General features: G+C 39.5%; 2 protein-coding genes across 2 annotated transcripts; one reads left to right on the forward strand and one right to left on the reverse strand.

Annotated features, from left to right (window-relative positions):
• Positions 1-2,408: 2,408 nt before the first annotated feature.
• On the forward strand, positions 2,409-9,123 carry LOC310954041 (max-interacting protein 1-like; the record flags this gene model as incomplete). Its single annotated transcript, XM_083923337.1, has 6 exons — positions 2,409-2,651; positions 3,668-3,770; positions 4,068-4,094; positions 5,434-5,548; positions 8,623-8,794; positions 8,960-9,123. The coding sequence occupies exons 1-6, from the start codon at positions 2,423-2,425 to the stop codon at positions 9,121-9,123; spliced, it is 810 nt and encodes a 269-aa protein (XP_083779463.1). The 5' UTR covers positions 2,409-2,422.
• A 2,086-nt stretch (positions 9,124-11,209) lies between these two features.
• Positions 11,210-17,649, reverse strand: smndc1 (survival motor neuron domain containing 1). The gene is made up of 6 exons (XM_083922780.1): positions 17,522-17,649; positions 17,059-17,178; positions 16,409-16,551; positions 14,909-15,064; positions 12,381-12,534; positions 11,210-11,932 (listed from the first exon to the last, which is right to left on the reverse strand). Exons 2-6 carry the CDS (start codon positions 17,176-17,178, stop codon positions 11,795-11,797), a joined length of 711 nt encoding a protein of 236 aa, XP_083778906.1. The 5' UTR covers positions 17,522-17,649; the 3' UTR covers positions 11,210-11,794.
• Positions 17,650-18,832: the final 1,183 nt, after the last annotated feature.

The following is an 18,832-nucleotide window of genomic DNA, read 5'->3' on the forward strand; positions in this document are numbered from 1 at the left end:
TTTGTGCCCAAAGACTATATTTAGTTGTTTTTTTTAAATGCCCCAACATATGTTGTAGTTCATCTAAAGTCTTGAAATATGGTGTGGGCATACTTTAGGCAAATATCTAAATAATAAGTAGAAACAAAGAAAACAAAAAAAAACAATTTTATCAATAGTCAATATTTACCACATTTACATAAATAACATTTTGATTTGGGTTCATGGGACAATATTTTTGGACTATATGGGGAAAACAGTAGTCCCATGTGCCCAAAAGACTAGATATTGTATAACAAAAAAAAACATTTTATCTTCTGAATTGCGCTTAGGCAACCCAGAGAACTCTCCACCAAAGGATATTCAAAATTTCAGTTTCGGGCACAAATGGGTTAATAAACTGTTGGTGGGGTTTAGTTTTCTCTAATCATGGGAATAATAAACATGCATTTCTCAACGTCTGTCTTTTTTCTTATCTAAAATGCATGATCACTACCAGGCTCCAATCTTGTTAACTGAAAAAAATCCCTTTCAATGTATGGATGACAAAGCTTAGTGCTGAGCTCTTCCGTGTCCTGACAGTGCTAAAGAGAGGAGGGAGCAGGTGACACACGTCTGGCCTGCTGGAGTATCCTTCGACTGTGACCTCATGACAAAGTGCAGCTATTGTTTTAAATCAACAGGGGACTGCTGCGGCTGCACAATGCTCCATCTGAGACGGTCATCTTAGAGTGCAGCGGTAGCATCAGATCAATAAAGAGTTAGGTCACTCATGATAAAAGATATATTTTCCCTTTAAACAAGATCCCTAATTCCTTATACTGCCTGCTGTTTGAGACCAATATGGGACATTTAGGGCACATTCTTTCATAAACACACACACATACACACACACACACACACACACACCAGCACCGTGACTTTGCCTCCTCTGTGACAGCCGAGCCACTGGTGTAATCCTCAGGCTTTTCAGATTACTCCAGTTGGGGTCACATTCTACACCAACCTACAGTGGGTCAGCTTTCCACTCGGTTGCTATCAGTGTGCAGCTCGCACGCTCGGTCAGCCTGCACACAAGCCTCACAGCACACAAGAGCCTTTTCCTGGTGAAATGCTGTCAACTCTGTCTGACTCAATTCATCAGTCCTTTTGAGTAAATGGGTAGCCGTAGATATTATCACGTCTGAGTCCTACATTTGCATTTGTGTTATGTGGAAGATGCTCCAGTAACCTTAATCAAATCATACTAGCAGAGAATCTATTCCAAACGCAGGCCTTTATTTGTTGGGATTGTGTCAGACACCTTTAGCCTGTTTTTGCCACTAAAGAGTGCGCCTCTGTTTGAGATCAGGACTGTCTGTGTGAGTCAGGCCTTGCCAGGCAGCTGAAATAGACTCCATGGGAGGGTGTGCTCTCTCACAGGCGTCCGTTACAGGCCTGGTCACATCTGCAGCGGGCCAGCCATCTGCACCCATTGTCTCAGAGGCACAACACAGCCCTGCACGCATGGCTAGCCTCGTAAAGGCAGGCCCTTTCCCCTCTGTCCTCCTCCATCCCTCATGGTGTGGGGGGAAAATGACTTCTTAATCAGTCAGAAGGGACAGCAGAAGTGGAAAATCAAGCTAGTAGTACACCAAATGTCAAGGCTATTCTTTTTTTCATCCAAAGGACAGGAAACTTTAACGATTAAGAAAGTGTGATCACTTTCACCAGCCTATCATATACAGTCAATATACCACTAAGCTGAAGCAGCACCTGCTCATTCTGACAATCACAATCCATAATCTTACTTATTTATTAATTTATTCTTATCTCTGTGTGAGTTTTGATCATTTTAGAAGCGGAGAGCTAAAAAGCACACAAAGATGAGGTGAGGGGAAAACAAGAGACTTAAAATAACCTCAGGGGGAAAGTCCTGAACACTCCTAACTTTGGGATGCAATGAAAAGTAAGCAAATCACCTTAAAGTACCACATCAGACACCAACCCTTTCCCTATACCAATGTCATCCAGGTTACATTATTGACCAGACCCATAGGCTACTGTCTACTTACATGTGGTTGCAATGTAATTTCACCGTCTGTTCATACATAATCACACAAAGTTGTGTGCACAAGAAAGGCAAACAAAGCAGCGCTGCTGTGTGTGAAATTGAAAGTGAAAGCAGGCATTATTTGTGTTATTTTTTACTCTCCTGCAGTATTGATGATGGGGATTTATTATGGCACAGTTGACAATGAATGCAATGTGCATGCGTTAGTGGGAGGGATTATCCACCAAGTAGGGCAAGTGGCTGAGGCTAAGGACTGCAATTCCATCGAGCCTAGTTCATTTCAGTCATCCGCTCAGTGCACAGACGGGACAAGGAGAGCAATTTCAGCGCTGCTGCTTTATTTGTCAAAGCCCCCCCTCCCCACCAAAAAAAAAACAGCCTAAAGTGAAAATGGTAAAGTACATGCGACAACACAGCCAGCTGAAAAGCGAAGAGGTTCTGTCGGAGTCTGACGCGTCCATGGACCAGCAGGATTTCAGAGAATTGTCCGACTATTCTTTAAGCGACGTTTTATACTCCAACCGTTCCGCAATGGACCAAATCGGCACTTTCATGAAGAACGTGCAAGTGCTGCTCGATGCTGCAAATTACATAGAAAATGTCGAGAAGAACAACGGAAGTAAGTAAACACGGGAAGCAGGGGATATTAACGCGTAATGCGCCGAGCAGACAACAATAGAGGCGAAGGCGACAAAAGACGCGCAGCGGACAGATGAGCTGGCCCGACAGCAGCCAATTAGATTTCACCCGCTACTGAAAAACTGGAGTATTTTCAACCTTACGCACTAAATATCATCAGCTGGAAAAGAGGTTGGAAAATGTCCATGCACTGTGAATTCAGAAAGACATCGCATCGACAAAGACAGATTGTATCGCAGCAATAGCCTTCAGCTAAATTAATTTCTGCTCCCATTAAAGCAGGGACTGTGCAGACCATGTTAGACTCCAGTGGGTGAGCACGATTCATTCGGGGTTGTAAACAGGCTTTCATGTGTCCACGTTTAGCTTAATTCATGTAGATATGTATGGTTGAGACTGCTGATTTCCGATTAAGTCTTCTATCTGAGTCGATCGCAGCTCCCTTCGCGCCTATCTCGTTAGAGTATCGCATCCACTGAGAAATGTGGACGTTCCTGGCAAATACAAGCTGCGTCCGAGAGTCGATTTCCTCTAAACACTCCCAATTAAAAGCCCAGCTATGTTTTTCGGAAGCAGCTGCAGCTTCCTTGTATGTGTTGTTCACATGGTTCCCACATGGAACAAATTGTAAAGTTTTCATTGGTCGACACGCATGTTCCCAGCGCGAGTCACTGCAGATAGCCAATCACGCGCAGCTCCACGTTTGACGTCCTATGTTACTGGGAAGGAGGGTTCATGGGAACTGTAGGCGTTTTTAAGCAACAGTAAGATGACTGTAAAATAGAAATGTGTCTTTTAAAGAAATGCACGAGTGTTGATTGTACTGTCTGTTACATGGAGTTTGAATTGTATTTAAATGTCTTTAAATGTAAATTAGAGTTCAGGCCGAATAAGGCCACATCATTGATGCAAATCCAAGCCCCTGTGAAGCCTTTTGCTTCTAACACATATAAAAAAAAAAAAAATGTAATCCTCTTGATCTTTTTCCATCACCAGAATGTGAGCATGGTTATGCTTCAACCTACCCTGCAACTGAGACTGCACATCAACAGAAACAGCGTAAATTCAAGAACAGGAAATTGAACAATATTCTCAATAGGTAGGTCAATGTCTCGAAAATGATCTTCAGATAAATAAAGTAGATTTGAATTTAGTTTGTCTTCATTTATGTATGGATTACACAATGCATTTTAAATACTCCTTGATGCACAGAGTGCTCAGGATAAATTAAAGCATTATGAATGTTATATTAACTGTATTGTGGATTGGCATGATTACGCCACCATTTGCTTGTATAACTTGTATGAACTTGGTTTGTACATAGAGATTGCATAAAAGGTTGCATTCTTTGCATCATTAAAACTTGTAACAGTTTGTATATTTATCATTTTAACAGGTCACACAATGAACTGGAGAAAAATAGGTGAGTAAAAAAACAGTCCTACAGTTAGTACTCAAAGGTAAAGACTACACCAAAGAGCATTAAGAGACATGAAACGGGAACATGAAGATAGTGAAATTTCCATCCTACATCAATGACCTTTTGTTATATATGCATAACAAGTTACATGCAAAAGTCACACAGAGGAGGGAGAGAAAGACACAATCTCTACAGCATTTTAACTGCTTTAGCAAATGAGGTGTACAGGGAGTCTATCTCACAAGCTAGCTGTTTAAAAAAGGAGCTTCGCGCTGATAAACCATTCTGCATTGTTTGTATATCCTGGTGCACACCCTTTTTCAAACAAGATGCACTGCAGGCCTATGGATCGGCATATTATCATCACAGGACTTCAAAAAAGACCCTTTTTCTATTAACAACTTGGAAATGCACCTATTGTGTATGACGGCAGTGTGCATTTTGCAAGGCAAATACAAGGGAAGTGTGATGCAGCTTCAGTAGAAGGCAGCACTGTTCCTGGAGGATTTGCAGACATTTCCCCAGTCAGCAAATGGGAACCGTCTGTTTCCAGACAACAGGGCTCCTTCCTGAGAGATTCCGCAAATCTTACAGCAGCTTGCTTCTTTTGCTCAAGGGCGAGGCAGCCCTTGCTTTGGGCAGGACACAAATGTCCCGACACATTCAACCTAAAAATGTAATTCCCAGTTAATCTTCAAAAGCAAGCGGTGTGTGTGAATCTTGGTTTGAGAGATGCGCTAAGTGATGAGGAAAATCACCCCCAAGAACAAAGCTTAGTTATTTCATATTTTATATTACAAAATGGTGGCCAATGCAGAGAGAAGAGATGACATCACATCTTGACCTACATTTCTCTCCATCGTTTGAAAGGAGAGTGTGCGTCCTTTGCCAGTTTCTGCATTTGTCCAGACCACAGGCCCACAGGCCCCGGTGGATCAGAAACAGTATCGAGGTGACCTCAGCAGCTTTTAAATCGGGGGCCAGACAGATCCATATGCAATTGCAAAGGAGTCAGATGGTGTGGCTAACTAGCACAATGGATAAACAGATAAATCAAGTGCCTAAATACCTTGACTGTTACACTGTTCATCACAGATGGATACATGCTATAATAATTTGCATTGTTGAGGACAAATGAAATTGTGGTTTGCCTTAACTATTACAACACTAATAAGATTGGATAACAAGGAAATATTATAATCTGATTTGATGCTCTGTGCAGAGGAAAATAATTAATAATAATGAAAATCATCTTCTGTATAATTGTAGTACAATGCCCATTACTCGATTTATGCTGTCTTTAAAGATAAATGACCCGTCTTGACTGTGTCTCTTCCCACAGACGAGCACATCTCCGCCTGTGTCTGGAGAAGTTGAAATCCCTCATCCCTCTGGGACCAGACTGCAGTCGGCACACAACACTGGGACTGCTCAACAAGGCCAAAGCACATATCAAGGTGTGGTAACCCCTGTGTTATAGTACCATCATGGGATTGACGGCTGAATTCTGTTTTTGTGCTCAAAAGTTGTGATGAGGGGCGGCCGGTGGCGCTGTGGTTAGAGCAGTTGCTCCATGTAAAGAGGCCGAAGGACTCCGACGTGCGGCCCTTTGCTGCACGTCTCCCCCTCTCTCTCAACCCAGTTTCTGTCTGTCCTACTGAATAAAGGCTTGAAAACTGCCAAATTAAATATTTTCTAAAAAGTTGTGACCTAAAACATATTTATATACTGTTATATACATGTAAATGGTTGGTATTGCCAGTCTGGGAATGTGGCAGTAGAAAGATAACAGTCATCATGCTAAAATCTGCCCTTTTCACAATTAAATGGAATTCAGCCATCATTCATTTTAGTATTTACTGCTGTGCTTTGACTTTAAGGACTATCATTGTACATTGTAACCATTCGTCACTTTTGCACATCATTTTTGAGAAGAAGACTCTCACAAATGAATCAATTTATCTGTTCATAAATAACTGAGCTTTACACTCACAAAGCAACATAAAAAGTGTGCCTATCACTCACATATAACAAGAATTAAGAGATATCTGGCTGCTCCCTTGAGTTAAAAAAAAACAATTGTTATATTGACAGCAAATATAGATTTGCATTACTACAGAGGATGCATTTGATGTACAAGGGGAGGCTCCTATCACCCAAGCGCCCATTTTATTCCTATCTGAGACCAAAGGTGAATCCATAGTGAGGGTTTACAAAAGCCTGAGCGATATGACCAAAATCTTCTAAAATAAATCTAAATCTCAAATAAATATTCAATATGAATTAACCACATGGTAAAACCTATTTGTATATGCTACTGTGTGAGTTAAATACTTGACAAATGAAAAGTAATAAGTCTTTTCTCATTTTATTATGAACATAAAAATGCAAAATCAACATAAAATGCAAGGATCAGAGTGCAAAATTACACAAATGTTGCTGTAATGTAGACCGGCCGCTGGTTTTCCGACACTGTGATAGAAGCTGTATAGAAAGGGATATACGATAGACGTCGTCGTACCACTCAGCCCTATTCTAAATCCATGACCTTCGGAATTATACCTTCTTAGGTGTGTTACTTCAACAAAAGAGTGTTCTTACTTGTTTTGTAATCATGACCGACATCGCGGGACAAGGATATTCTACCTCTTCTTTGAACTTTGTGGCTCAGTTCCATGTCTAATATAAAGGTTAAGGACAGCACACACATAATTTATGGCAAACTGACACCAGTTTGAGGCTAAACTGTCACTCAATCGCCTCACATTAGAAGGGTACAGCAACAGAGAAGTTAGATTTCCCCAGACACTACCATACAGTCAGTTTCCTCGGAACCATTAGATGAACTGCACTTAAAGGCACTTTGGCCTCAGCATTCGGGCCCTGGGGTTGTTCCGCTTTGATCAAATCCCTTGTAAGATTTGAGCCTTGTTGAGTCTTTGATTAGGTCTTGTGTCTTTCTCTCTACAGGACAATGAATAGTTCACTGATCATTCATCTTAAGAGCACCAGATCTGTCCTGGTTGTTAGAACTGCCTGCCTTAATGGGCCACTGAGTCTGTCTGAACTGCACAAATTATTCTGTAGTGTCAAAGCATCCAAGACTCAACACTTTGGCTCCCCTGATGGCTAGAGTCTAAGCTAGATCAAATATATTTTGGGGGAAAATATTGGATTTTCTTAAGCTCAGTCTGAAGGCTATAGCAGTGGAAACAGTTGAGGGATGATTGAGTGCTGCAATATGAAAGCAATCCTGGCAACAGTCTTTGGGAGTTTATTACAGCAGGGGGTAAAGCATAAAGTACCTATTATATGATGTCAACAGTTGACTTTGGACTTGCCTGTTTAAAGTCCAGGAAATGTGGCCTCTGAATGCTGCTGTGTTGTATTTTTGGAACCAGAGCTTGTGAAGGAGAGTAAAAGGGTGGAGCAGGTGCAGCCACCATGAAGCTCACGGCTGGAGGAAGCAAAAAAAAAAAAAGTATTGTGTGACGGGAAAAGCAAGTGCTACAGTTACTTACAGGCCTCTTCAAACATAACAAAATATCTCCCTTATGGTACAGTAAGTAGAGACTCAACATGGGAGACATCAGAGGAAATGGACCATGCATGGCAACTGATACAATACAGCACGTGTCACTATGGAAAAACTACAACTATTTTTAACGTAATTTCAGAAAGTTGTGAATGATCCAAAATCATTATTACTGCACATTTACATTTCTTTAGTGATAGCCATTTCTCTAACTTGTACTCTGTCTACTATATTTGTGTTGGTGTACCCAGCTGTACAGACAAAGATTTTTTACCCAAACAATTTATCTTCTTCAACAACTGGCTCGCAGACAAAATGTTGGTATATATTAATATGCTACTGGTGAGGATGTGGCATGATCAGATGTAATGATTGGATTATTGAGGTTCATAGTGCATCTTTAGGACTTTGGTTATTTTCTAGCTTGTTGGACATGCTATTAGTGAGCAGTATATTAGCGTGTTGATTAAAGGATAGAGGCTTTATTTAAAAATTAATATTGAACAACATAAAAGAACCAAAATAGCATCCAAGCTGTGGAGGTTCAAATAAATAAATTGGAGCTAATAGGGCAAATAATGAACGTCTTCCAAACACAGGACAAGATCACCCTATATATTATATACCTTATTATATTAACCTGTAAACCGAAAACTATAAAGCAATTACTCTGCCTTTTGCAGTCCAGTCATCCTTCACTTATACACATCTCACACAAAGACACCAGCATCTTCCTGTCCTTGTGTTGAATATTTTATAAGAACACAGGAGGTGTCCCATTTGACAGCAGGAACGGCGACACATTAACATCACCGCGCATGAGACAGGTTCACCATCCTCTTATGCAGTATGTTGATCATGAGGAATATTTAGAGACGCGTAATCAATGATGTGATGTAATGCTAAATGATTCATGTAAACACTAAATGTGGCACATTGGATCCACACACACAGATCGTCTTGAATAACTGCATTATCTGCATTTCCTCTTTTCAGAAACTTGAAGAGATGGACCGAAGGAGTTTGCACCAGCTGGAGAATTTAGAGCGGGAGCAGAGGCACCTGCAGAGGCAGCTCGCCCAGCTGCAGACTCATGGAGATTGGGAGAGGGTCCGCACGGACAGTGTGGACTCCCGCATGGGCTCTGACCACTCAGAGTCGGACAGAGGTTAGTGTCTCAATCAGATCCTTTATCCTGCCTTTATAAGGGCAAACTGTATAGTATCATTTAGGTTTGTTACTTTACACACTTACGCATGCACAATTTCAAATATTTTCACTTGCATAATTCAGAAAATGAATCTGTATTCATTTGTGTTTTGTTTTTGAGCAGAGGAAATAGAAGTTGATGTGGAAAGCACTGAGTTCTCCCATGGAGAAATGGACAGTGTAAGCACCAGTGGCGCAAGTGACCTGGAGGACCACAGCAGTCGGCAGAGCTCAGCCAGTGATGAAGGCTACTCCACATGCAGTCTAAAACTGGCCTTCTCTGCCTAAAGCACCAGCTGATACTTTTACTTCAGCTGCAGTCTTTTATGGCTTTCACCTTTCAAAGTACCAGCCTACAGCTCCATTCTCCCTTCGCAGTTTAGGTTAACCGTCTTCAGAAGAACCAGCCTCAATCCCACCTTTACCTGACAAATGAAACATCTACTCCACCCACCCAACCAGCCATAAGTTCAACTCAGTCTTAAAGTTTAAAATGTCTCCTTCCAAAAGCCAAGGGGATCCCCTACATCAGTGTGAAACATCTTACACAACAGCCTAAAAATGTAATTCTCTGGCAATATACGGTTCCATTTTCAGAGTTGACTTAACCAATCATTTGAATGACCCTAACCTTTTACCAGCTTTAAAAAACAACCAAACCTGCACTCAGAACAGACCCTGTAGAGGACCCATGATCGTGCCCGTGTCCAACACTGAAGGGGAAACTATCGTAAGTCAAGTTGATCCTTTGAAACCAGCAAAAACACTAACCCCCCCCCCCCCCCCCCCCCAATACCAGCCAGAAGCTCACCGTTGGGAACGTTTGCTCCATTTGCCTTGTAAAAACTTTGCCCCTTTTCTTTGGTTAATATCTAGACAGCACTTCAGTGTACAAGCCAGTTGCAAGGGCTACAATGTCTGCACTCCAAAATGTTTATTACACTCCTATAACCTCTTCTATGACCCCCAACTATCACGTATCCCTGTGGCGTCCTTTCTCTTGACTGAAATACCGTTATCCAAACAGGTGGTGTAGTAGTCCAACCTTGTTATTCTAATTTATTTTGCATATTATTATAGTATTTATTTTTTGGTATATTTAATTTTAGCGTTGCTAGGTCTCGGTCATGCTTGAAAAACCCTTTTAAAATTATTTTTCTGTTTACCAAATTACATGACATGAAATCAGCCCCCACAGAAGCATGTGCGTTCCTGAAGGTTTAATGCATTTCTCAATGTTTTCTTAAAAGAATGACATCCATTTTCCACTGAGCGCACATTGTTTTATTTAGACAGTAATAAGCTATCCCACCCTTGTCCAAGCACAAGGCCGAAAAAGCAATAAAGCATCTAGTTTTATCATATCTTCAATCTTCGCCAAGTTGAGCACACTATTCTGTCCGTCCAACACCAAATTGCAGTTTGCTAGTTTTCCACTTGATCCAGTGGAATCACTTTTAATATTCAGCAGTAAAAATGATTGTAATTGATTTTCAAAAGCTATGGTGCATGTGTATTGAATGTAGCTTGTCTAATCATGTTGTAATGTGCTTTGGATTGACAAGTCTTACAAAAATGTCTGTAGCATGAACAACAAACACTACAGAATAATCATTTTGGTTTATACGTCAATGTTTAATACTGTATCTTTTATGTATTGTAGCAAAAAAGAACTAGTTAGAATCCTTTAAATTAGGATATTCCCCATTAATAATCTAACGTATATTTGACACAGAATTTCACTGCTGACCTGTTAGAATCCATGAAACCAAATAAGACATTTCAATATGACCATTAATCTGCATTTTTCTGGTCCAAGTCCTAAGGAGATCACCACCAAATTGTGTCTTAACATGGGTATATGACTCTTGCACAAAGTTCCTTGTTACAGGTCTTTTACCCCCTCCAACCTGTTTGGGAAACTATAAAATGCACTATGAAAAAGACTTTTGTTAAGGAAGTATGTCAAAGCACACCCCAGAATGTTTTATCTTGTGCTTAAATCAGCCATCCAAGGTGACTTTTTTGCAAAACGTGCTGCTGGTCCCCTGCTAGTACTTTGTAACAGTTCCTGATAACTTTCCCTGGAATCTTAATAAACCTCTTCCACCCAGACATAAATTAATGTTGTCTTATTTGTAAGCCTACCATTAATGTTTAAATAATAAACTTGGTTGTCTTGTATTAGACTGACATGTATCACATATACATAAAAACTGATGTGACTTTTGGGATAATGGGTTGCATTAACAGTTGCAGTGTGCTGCTTGATTTATTAAGAAATGGTACAAATCTTTACTGCCCCCTCCAGGACCTGACAGAGCTACAATGCAAATCTAACTTAAAAACAGTCAAAATGAGGTGGAAGCAATCATTTAAAAAACTGAAAACAAAACAATGTTTATTTCACTGTTATATACACCGAAATTAAAACGTAAATTCAGCCATGTCAAATCAACACCATTATTAACGTTAGACTCTCCCACAATGGGTCCGTGTTTAAAATCCAGCTTCAAATTTACAAACTTAATATGTGGTGTAGATTTATACTCATGGGTTAGATTGGGATTTGTTATGGGGACACCCGGTGGTTTTTGGCTACCAAAGACTGGAGTCCCCGGCCCAATTTAACCCCTGATTATACTCATCTTAGCAGGTATTTGGCCTCAGTGGAACCTGGACACAAACAGCAAACTCTACAGCTTTCCTACAACACCACCTCCTGTCCTTACATAACAGGCGGCCTAGATCCAGTGCAGGGAAAATCCCCTCTATTCCAATTTTTTTTGTTATACCTACATAATATATAAGAAAACTACATCAATATCTCAAACAATGGTGTGCAAGCAATTCCTTTCAAAGCTTTCTTTACTTGGGAAACGTAAATCATGTATAAACACAATGGAAAACACTGGTACATCTAGTATACAGTGGATTATTATATACAGAATATATCAGGTCATTGTGGCATTAGATGTCTGACATTGTATTTTGATGTGTCATGGTACTGGGTCATTGGCTTGTCTGCAATACCACACGTTCCTACTCCCACCTTTCCATTGACGCTTTCTGGAGATGCAAATATGCTCCTCTTAACCTAGAATAAAAAATAAAATAAACAAAGAAAAGTCATTAATCATTCAAAATATACAACTACTGATCATTGAAATAACTTTTACTATACACAATATTCACAAACACTCATCCTACTGCAATTCATGGATAATGTGCAACTACTTTCAAGTCGCCATTCCCTACATATTCATGTGCCACCCTGCAGTACACAATGCATCGTGGACATGGTACAAATGAGCTAGTGGGTGAAATAGCTTAAAATCCTGTTCTGATGTTTGCAGACATTCTGATTTAAAAAAGAAAAAGAAAAAGAAAATTCACATCATATTGATTCGAAGAGATCCAAAGCAAGACGAAGAAGACATCTATAGTATATAACCATCGTCCACAGTGATTACTCAACGCACCGTGGGATTCCTAGGACTCTCAAATAAATTCAGAACTCTAAACAAAAAAGAAAGAAACCGTACCTGTCCTTTCTTGTTCTTCGAGTAGGCTTTGTTGTTGAACTGTTGCCACTTTGACTTTTGATCCTCCCTCTCTTGCTCCAATTCCTTCATCCTCAGTACCTTCTTCTGGGCTTTCTTCTTCTTATACTCTCTCTGCTCTGCAATCTGCTCTTTCCTAGAAAGACAGTAAAGGAAGAGAAACTTTTAAATCCTGTCCACAATGTACAAATACACAACACATCACAAACATGATATAACAATCATGAAATAATAACATTAGTCCAAATTCCATTAATGGATGTACATGACCATAAAGCTATGGTATTGCAAAACTGATTTTTTTGGTCAATCAACTAGAAATTGGCGGTTTAATTTATGTACATTTTATTTTGACAAACTGTATGCCATTGTAAGCGCAGCACGAAGAAAAATGTTAACACGTTTACATAAAAAAATGCTAAACTGTAGGTTGAAACTGGCAACAGCAACATGATAAAAAACGAAATACGCTAAAATAAAAAGAGGGCTTATTATCTAGTTTTTGGTGAACCAAACCTAAACCATTCTACATCCACACCAAACTCTTATCAAATGTAACGGTTTCAAGTTTTCTTTGTTATTTATCAGCTACCTTTCAAAATCCACACAAACCACTCTTCACATCGGCATAACATAACTTGGAAGAAAACATGTCACTCGCTGCTTCCTGTTACTCCGTTATTAAATTCTTCCAAAAACAATCCGTCAGTGCTTGTGTGATTCAGTACCTAGCTGGTTAACGGTATCGTCAAATTATGTTCACACCTGCCTCTCCCCTGCCCTCTGTGTGTGGAGTGTGATGCCTATATGGAGCACCACGGCTTCTGTGGTAGGTAAAGCAGCTGTGGATTATAATGGATGCGTTCTGCTGCCATCGTAGCTCTGTAGCGGGCATGCCACGGCAGGCGCCGGTGTATTTTGCCACTTGGTAAAACGCACGAGCAGAGGATATTAAAGATGTGTGAAATTTGAAGTACCATGAAACAATCGTAATCATCAGCACCGCCGCAGAATAAATATATGAGAAAGACACATCAATAAAAAAATCAACTTGGGATTTATTTGATCAACCAGGCCTGGAAATGGTTCTTTTTAATAACTATATGAAGGTGAAAAACGACAATCACCTACTATGCCGCCACCTCGAAATGATAACCAAGCCCATTAAATTCCCACAAGTCATTACAAAGCAATACGAGGACGGCACTAGGGATGTCACAACAGATGATTTTAATTATTGTCAGAGGCGATATACCAGTGTCACGATTATTAAATCAGGGAATTTATTATTCAACACTATGGAAGGAAAACGACACACAAGCATTCTTTTGGTCATGCACATAAAACATGTGAGCCAAGCCTACTTTGAAAAACAGAGGGTTTAGAACATCCTGGTAACTACTACATATCCCTGCAAGGCTCAAAGTAAACAGTTACCTGTTGTGAACCTTTTCTGGCCGAGTTTAAACTGTCGGTCCAGTCCACTGTTGGTTACATAAGCTTGTTAGCTAATTTTGTTGTTATCTTGACTTGAGCATAAAGTGGTGGATGATTATCTTGAAGATGTTGAAACATAATCAAAGTGTTGGACCCTTTGCAGTCACCTTTCAACAGAAGACTTTGCAAATTGGACATCCATCTTCTACAACAACTCCCTGGTTATTTTGTAAATATCCAAATTGCACCTACACTGCCGATCTAAGGCGCTTTTTTGGTGGATATAAGGCACAAATGTCAGTTCCTTCTGACATTTTTACCGCTCTTCTGAACGCCTCACCAGTGGCTGAGTGGATTCTCAAACCAGCACGCATTCACATGTTACATGACTTCCAAGGTTGTTTTTCACAACGCAACAATGCAGGAATTAGGACGCATTAGATATCCTAGTCTACAATTTTTACAGTTATGAAACCATGGCGTTACATAAACCGCGGTTATGGAAAAGACTGCTAATCCCAACATCCTGAGATGGCACAGTAGTGTTTACTGAATCCAACTCCACATATTGGTTCTACTTTCGTGGATGCTTCACACACACACATATACACACACACACACATCTACAACCCGGAAGCACAGAAGATCGATACAATCACCACAGTTTTAAGATTAGTGCCACCACTTCAGTAACCGACCAATTGTCTGCCCTTCTGTTCCCAACTAATGCTGTCACAGTGAAGTTGACCTTTGGGATAAAAAATGTCATCACTTAGTTGTTTATCCTATTAGACATTTGTGTGCAAATTAGTGTAGGAATTCTTGAGGTATGAAGAAACGCTGTTTGAGAGGACACAGTGACCTTAACCTTTGACCTCCAGAATCTAAATTCACAAGAACGGGATGGACAAAAACATAATGCCTATGGCCACAGCTGACGTCAGGGCAAATGGGAATAAAAATGTTGCACTTGCATAGTGTAATGTGCACCCGAATATTTTCCTTAAAATGTTAATAAGAGGGATATAAGCAGAGGTTTAAAGTGAGTGAGACAAGAGTTTTTTTGTTCATACCTTGATTTTGGTTTCCCATCCTCATCAAAATGTTTTCCCTCCTCTGCTGCTTTGAGGTTCTGCAGAGGAATCACTTCAGCGTTCCCGTACCCAGCGAAGGTAACGGCTGCAGTGCCGTTCTCCCGGTCTATCTCCTCAATCTCAGCTTCATACACCCTGCCAAAGAATCACGTCTGTAAGCAGGTGAGTATGAGCAAAATACTCAAGCTCTACTTAATAAGCAACACTTAAACCAATGTATAATACTTAATAAGTGAACGTGTGTGTGATATGTGACTTTAGGATATTCTTTAAGCATTTTATCCCTTTACATACATTTCACACAAACTGAGTTTTGCTCCCTTTAAGGTCAAACATGCATTGAACTAAAATCCGAGCTGCTTGTCTGTACACTTATTTCAGCACTTATTTTTTTTTGGGGGGGGGGGGGGGGGGGGGTAAAAAAACACATGAATTGTTTCTCTTTTCTTACAATCATACTGAAAAGCTGAGATGTGATATGGGCAGTTTATTCATATGTTAAGATACACTGGTATACGCCCCTATACAGACTAGTATAATGAAACACTATTATCATTATTTAGCAAAGGTAAAACAACCCAGCACTCAATAACCTTAAACGCTGCAGTTAAATATGAAATTATTATACTTTGTTGGAATAAGAAGGTGTCAGTGTGTGAAACCTTTTTTAAATTTTGCAATTGTGTTCAGGTTTTAATTTTTCTGAGAATTCTATGAACGGGATCAAGACCTATTTGACAATGCGAAGGCAATGCACATAGATTGGAACGAAACTTTCCTCTCAAATTGAATGCTCCTTAGGTGTGCCCCAGGGATCTACTCTGGCCCCCTTACTTTTAAGTTAATATGTTAACAACTTTCTGACTGCATACCCTGATGTAATGACTCAAATGTATGAAGACAACACCAAAGGGTATGTGCTTGCCCATGTAAATCAGCAGGTGGCAAATACATCAGAGGGAACTTTGTCTGGTATCTCTGACTGGCTAACCCAGTCCTGTTTCACTTTAAATATTAGATAGACAGCATGTATGTATGGTGTAATGTTTTAAATGGAAAGTGCTTTTATTTTGTACGATGCAATGTTTATCTTCTGTACTTAATCATAACATTTAATGCTTTCACTTTTTTGTGGATTTGCCTGCCGATAGACTGTTGGTGAAATTTAGCTAACTCTGGGACAGTAAATGACTGTCCATTATCCCTGTTAAATAAACAAACAAACAAATAAATAAAAACAAGTAGCAAAAACTGGCTCCATTTCAAGGGTCAAAAATAAACTTATCTTACTAAATCTAGAAAGATATTTTTGTCCAAAAGGACATTAAAATGACCAAAGATTAAAAGAATAACATTGAGGGACACAACCTACAATACCTAAAACCCCTATTCTAATTCAGATAAATAACTCAAATTGAAGCACTATACAGACTGCCGGTGCATGCAATGTTGTAATGAGAAGAGGCCGGTGATACTCACTGTCCGTCCTGATTCCACACAGCCATACATTTGTCTCCCACTTTCCAGCCATGCTTCTGGGGAACTGTTTCAGACCCATTGGTACTAGAAGAACTATCAGCGGGCTGTGAGGTCAGGAGGTCTTTTGTCAAATCGATGACTTCCTGTAGAGGAAATAAAATCAGACTTTCATGGAGGACATAGGCAAATCTCCCTCCTAGAAATATTGTGTTTGCAAAAGTAGCAATGTCGTCAACATTTTTCATCATTTTCAAAAACAATAAAAAACGATGTATACTTCATAAGATGTTCTTATGAACTACTTCATTTGCTTTTAAAATGTTAGAATAATGTATATTTCACAATACAATAAAATCCTCCTGCAAATCTACAAAGGCACTAAGGATTTGATTCATGGTAAGTGAATACCTAATTGTGTTTTATTTTCTTTTAAAGTTGAATTCGCATATTTCCAATTTCAAAGAGGGGAACTCGAACTAGAGAACTTTAGATTAATAGTTTTCTGAGAAAAAAAAAACATTCAAATGCAATGGTTAATTGTAACGACTGTATATTTAGTTTCTTATGAAACTGAAGTGATTAAAGCCTTTATTTGAACCCCCCATAATAACGAGAAATACGCTTCTTAAATGCATCACATTCACACAAACCTGTAAGTCTTTCTGGAGTTTGAGGAGGTCTTCATTGTCAGCGTCGGTAGATAAGGCAACTTCTACTTGCTGTAACTGGGCTTTGTAGCTGCTCAACTGTTTCATCAAGTCGTCCGACATCTGTGTGTTGACAAAGACAGCATCGTTTACAGCTGTATTAGCGCGTCCGGTAAGCTAAAGCTAAAGAAACATCTTAAACTAGCACACTATCTTAAATTGCAATCGTCTAATCACACAATTTCCTTGTGTAGTGTGTATTAAATAAGTAATGAGTGACTAAAGTTAAATGTAAAACATGATATAGGTTATTATGTCACAACATCCACGTTATCTTGAAGCTAAAGCCGTTAGCAGCCTCCCTCGGCCCTCTTTTGTCGACGTTAACTTGACGTACGAAGGCTAATGTTAGCAACGAGCGGCCGAGGGGCAATCACAAAAAGAAAGGGACCTTAAGCAGTCTTACCTCGGTGTAAATGCTCTTGACTGATAAATACCGCAAGCATTCAAATCCTAAGCCGACGATTTGCCCAAAACGACAGCTAATAAGCACAACAGTACGCGTCCCTTCGTTCCTCTCGTACACAAATAGCCAACCGGAAGTCGGCGAAAGTCTTTCTTCTTCTTCTTCTCTTGCAAACCCTCTTAAAGATGCATTACCGCCATCTACTGGACGGGACTGTGGAGCAGAATAGAAATCTATATCCTCTCAAGTTCTATTTTCTCTCCGAACACTTCAATTACAATGTGGTTCTGTTTTTTGGCCACATTGCACAAAAATAAACGTTTTATTGTGTTTAGCCCAGGTGTCTTCAAGGTCCCCTTAGCTGAGAGATGAATTAGGGAGCCCCTACCAAAAATACAGTATAAAATTGAATTGCATATTAAACTGGGCCTAATAGCTAGGATGACATAAAGCCAGTACAAACAGCTTTTTATGGTGCATACAATACTAATATATTACAATGATCATTATTAACATTCATATATTTATACATCCTATGCTAAACAAACATTTCAAAGGCACAATGCATCCTTCAACTCAAGTATATTTGTCATCAAGGCTGTGTCAATTTATTGATTCATTTTTTCCACACATTTATCTTTGCTCATAATATGTTGCATTCATGTTAGTGTATATTTTCAGACATGTTTTTGAAAAAAACAAAACAAAAAAAAAACAATTTGTTGGACCCCCCTGCAGTAACCCTTAGGACCCTCTGGGGGTCCCAGAGCCCTTGTTGAACATCCCTGGTGTAGCAGATTTGTCGATTTTCTCATTTCCTTCTAACCCTAAATAAGCAGCAGGGTTAACAGGGTTTCTTGCGATAACAAGCGGCTTGTTAGCATGCTGTATCTTCAGTCTGCTGCCGATCATGTTCCCATAATTGCTCCCATACTGGAATATTAGCTATGATTGACATGCAAGTGTGGAACATTACTGGGTCTACTGGATCTATTATACGGTGTAACAAAGAGGTGCTTCGGAGCACACACAGACAAATATATATCTTTATAGAAACCCTTTTAATAATCCTAATAAATAAGTAAATTAAGATTATTAAGTTAAAATATGTGTGGTGAGTTCTAAACAAAACTACATAATACTGAAGTGGTAAACCTAGAATGCATGTTTGTTTGCATGCTTGAAAATGTGTTTAAATACAGCAACAAACATTGGTAGATGGTGAAACAATATAATGGAAATGTTGTTGGATTGATGCAGAAATAAAAACAACATTAAAGAATAGTTGTTTTCCTTTTAGGCATGTTTCAA

This window comes from Echiichthys vipera, assembly GCF_963691815.1.
Source record: "Echiichthys vipera genome assembly, chromosome: 11".
Classification (NCBI taxonomy): domain Eukaryota; kingdom Metazoa; phylum Chordata; class Actinopteri; order Perciformes; family Trachinidae; genus Echiichthys; species Echiichthys vipera.